Source organism: Tupaia chinensis, unplaced genomic scaffold, assembly GCF_000334495.1.
Source record: "Tupaia chinensis unplaced genomic scaffold, TupChi_1.0 Scaffold000131_1, whole genome shotgun sequence".
NCBI lineage: Eukaryota > Metazoa > Chordata > Mammalia > Scandentia > Tupaiidae > Tupaia > Tupaia belangeri.
Genome location: NW_006159600.1, coordinates 916,351 through 919,471, shown reverse-complemented (window position 1 = coordinate 919,471; position 3,121 = coordinate 916,351). Strand labels below are relative to the sequence as shown.

The 3,121-nt window shown below is 57.3% G+C and overlaps 1 protein-coding gene across 1 annotated transcript in view; it reads left to right on the top strand.

Annotated features, from left to right (window-relative positions):
* Positions 1 to 2,898, top strand: part of TARM1 (T cell-interacting, activating receptor on myeloid cells 1) — a 9,406-nt gene extending 6,508 nt beyond the window's left edge. The window contains exons 5-6 of the mRNA XM_027770401.1: positions 5 to 152; positions 1,257 to 2,898. Coding sequence (XP_027626202.1) covers positions 5 to 152; positions 1,257 to 1,405 — 297 coding nt within the window. The 3' untranslated portion in view covers positions 1,406 to 2,898. The remainder of the gene's footprint in view (positions 1 to 4; positions 153 to 1,256) is intronic.
* Positions 2,899 to 3,121: the final 223 nt, after the last annotated feature.

The window sequence follows — 3,121 nt, the reverse complement described above, 5'->3', positions numbered from 1 at the left end:
GCAGCGGAGGAGCGCGGGGCGGGACCGGGTGCTCTTCTCCCTGCAGGGCGCGGCAGCCACCCTGGCCGGGAACTACAGCTGCGTGTTCCACCAGGCGGGGCCTCCCTTCCAGGCCTCGGAGCCCAGTGACCGCCTCGAGATCTCGGTGACAGGCAAGCCTTTCTATATTCAGGGAGTATTTTCTCGGCCTGCAGGTGGCGTGGTGGTTAAGGCCCTGAACTCCCACATGGCAGACCACAGTACAAGTCCTGGACCTCATGGTTTGAAAATCATGCCGGGCGCTGTGTGCGTGCCCAAAATCCCAGGGGGAGAATGGAGAGAAGGGAATTATAGAATGGCAGTCCCCCGGGGTGCCTCTCTCTGTCTCCCTTTGTCTCTCCAGGGGGAAAAAAGAGATTGTTTTCTGCACTCGGAGAGGACCGTTGTGCTCTGTGTGCTTGTTCTTAGTCTTCCGTTCACTGCTGTATCCCCACGTGTGCAGGGCTGGAGAGGGGGTGCGGGAAGGTACAAGTGGCCGGGATGGGGCCGTGGCTTGAGTAGTGGCTAAGGCGCTGGCCTCCCACGTGGTCCACCAAGGTGGGGTCCTGGATCTTGCGACTTGGAGACCACGCCAGTGTGTGTGTGTGTGCGTGCCCAAAGTCTCCGGGGGAGAATGGAGGGGTTGCAGCGTCCTCCCCTGGGAGGACGGCTCCTCATTTCCCACTCTCTAACTCTCTGGCAAGGGCATGCACCCTATGACGCAAACCTTGAAACATTTCTCTTTAAAGATGTGCCATGGGACCAGCAGATGATGTAATGGTTCCACTACTGGACTCCCACATAGTTGACCAGGGTTCAAGTCCCAGTCCTGGCAGCTTACAACTCACGCCAGGCAGGTGTGCATGCGTGCCCCAAATCCTGAGCGGAGAATGGAGAAGGGACTGCAGCGTGGCCATGCCCCTGGGGTGATTTCTTGCTTTCTGCCTCTCTGTCCCTCTGCCTCTCTGGTTAGTACACATGCCCTATAGCAAAAATCTCTCTAAAAATGAAAAAAAAAAATTGCCAAAGATCAAAGAACTGAAGGGAGACGAGGCAGAGCGGAAACAAAGCACTGGACGTGCATAAAATCTCGCACTTTCTTTCTGGGATTCCAGCTAGAAGGAAGGCACAGGAGCCGCGGGCCAGGAAAGGCCAGTGGACATGGGGAGGCCTTGGCAGCGCCATTTCGGAAGGGGGAACACGCTTCACGCCGGGCTGACCTGCTCCTGTCTCCCCAGGTCCCAGGCCGGGCGATTACAGCAAGTTCAACCTCATCCGGCTGGCTCTGGGGGCCCTCACCATGGTGACTATGGGGGCCGCCCTGGCTGAAGCCTGCCGAGCCAGAAGGCGCCCCGCGAGCATCCAGGGAAGGGCCACGTCAGGGTGACAGGGCTCTCTCCACACCTCCCCCGGGGTCTGGACGCCTGTTCCGCAGGGTGCGCCTGGCGGGCTATCTTCACCGTGCTGCATCTGCTCTGCGTTTCCATCTGTCCGTGCCCAGCTCGCAGCAGGTGCTGGGGGAACACGGGCTCTTCCGGGGCTGCTCCGCGCTTCTCAGGCCCTGGAGTGTTCCTGTCCCTCCCGCAGTCAGGGCCTCTCAGGGCTCGCTGAGGTCAGGCTCTGGCTGCTCTCTGGCCGGGGCTGGTGGAAGCCCAGAGCCTCTGGGTCCCCAGGCCATCGGCACCCCATGAACCCGCGTTTCCCCACACAGTCTCACCACAGTCTCCATCTGGCCCTGCGTCAACGGCTTTAGTGACGTTCCCATTTCCTAATGTGGGTCTATCCGTGCGTATTTTATTTTATTTTATTTTTGTTTGTTTTGTTTTAATTGCCCAAGGGCATGTGTGCTCACCAGAGAGAGTCAGAGGTAGCCCCCCCAACGGGCTTGGTCACACCGCAATCCTTTTCCCACACACTCCTACAGCCCGTTGGGGTTTGGGGCGCACGCGCGTGCCTGCTGTGTTTCTGACGCCTTCGGGACCGGGATTTGGACTGTGGTGCGCCCATGGGGTCTGGTCCGTAGCCACGAGGCTGCCGGCCGGTCCTGTCCGTGTTTATTTTAGACTTTTCCTTTGCAGTCCGAGTCCAGTTTTCAGTCGTTTATTCTGAATTCACTTTAGATTTATAGAAAGTTGGAAAAGCAGCAGAAAGAACCCCTCGTACCCCTCACCTGGTCCCCCCAGCTGACGTTCCACGTGACGTACCCAACACCGAGCGCAGGACGTCAGGGCTGCTCGGCGCTGCGGGGTAACACGGGTGTCGTCGACGCAGGCCCACACGGGAGGGTCACTGGTCCATGTCTGGAGGCCCCCTGTGCCGGGCACTCACACGCTTGTGGTCGGGGGACTCGGGGGACTGCGGCTGTGGGATCCCATCGGAGGTGCCGTCTGTCTGTCTCATTCCTTTGCTTCCTCTCAGTGTCTCGCATTCATGGAATAAATACACTTTAAAAAGTACCCTCTGGGGGACACTGTGGCATGGTGTGATGTGTGCATAGTTGTCACCTGTCATGGGACTCGTGTCATGGCAAACACAGCCCACACGCAGGACTGCTCAGGACCACCGCAACCACGCTCGGGCTAAGCCTTGACGGTCACACGCTCCTCTCCCGCCCCTCTCCAGAACTCTGTGGTTTTGAGAATGCTCTGGAAATGGGATGAGACAAAACGGGAGGTCTTGCTGTTGGGCTTGTTTTTCACTCTCGAGTCCCTTGAGAGCTACCCAGGTTCTCGGATTATCAATAGCTTGTTGCATTTTGCCCTGAACTGTGTTCCCTCGCATTTATCAGACATGCGTAGTGCACACCCGTGTCTATCATAGTTTAGTTATTTCTCTGTATAATGATATTTTGCATGTTTTCAGGTTTGGCTATGATAAATAAAGCACTGATGTACGGGTTTTGTATGGATGTGAAGTTTTGTTTCTGTGAAACAAATGCCCAAGACTGAGATTCCCGGGTTGTAGGGCAGCCTAGAGGCTCAGCAGTGACACGCCACTCAAGCAAGGCTCAATCCATAGGGACGGTCACGGTGTGTTCCCCAGTGCTATGTGCATGCCGGTGTGTGAGCCACGGTCCTGACTGGCTGGGACAGCTGCTGCGTGC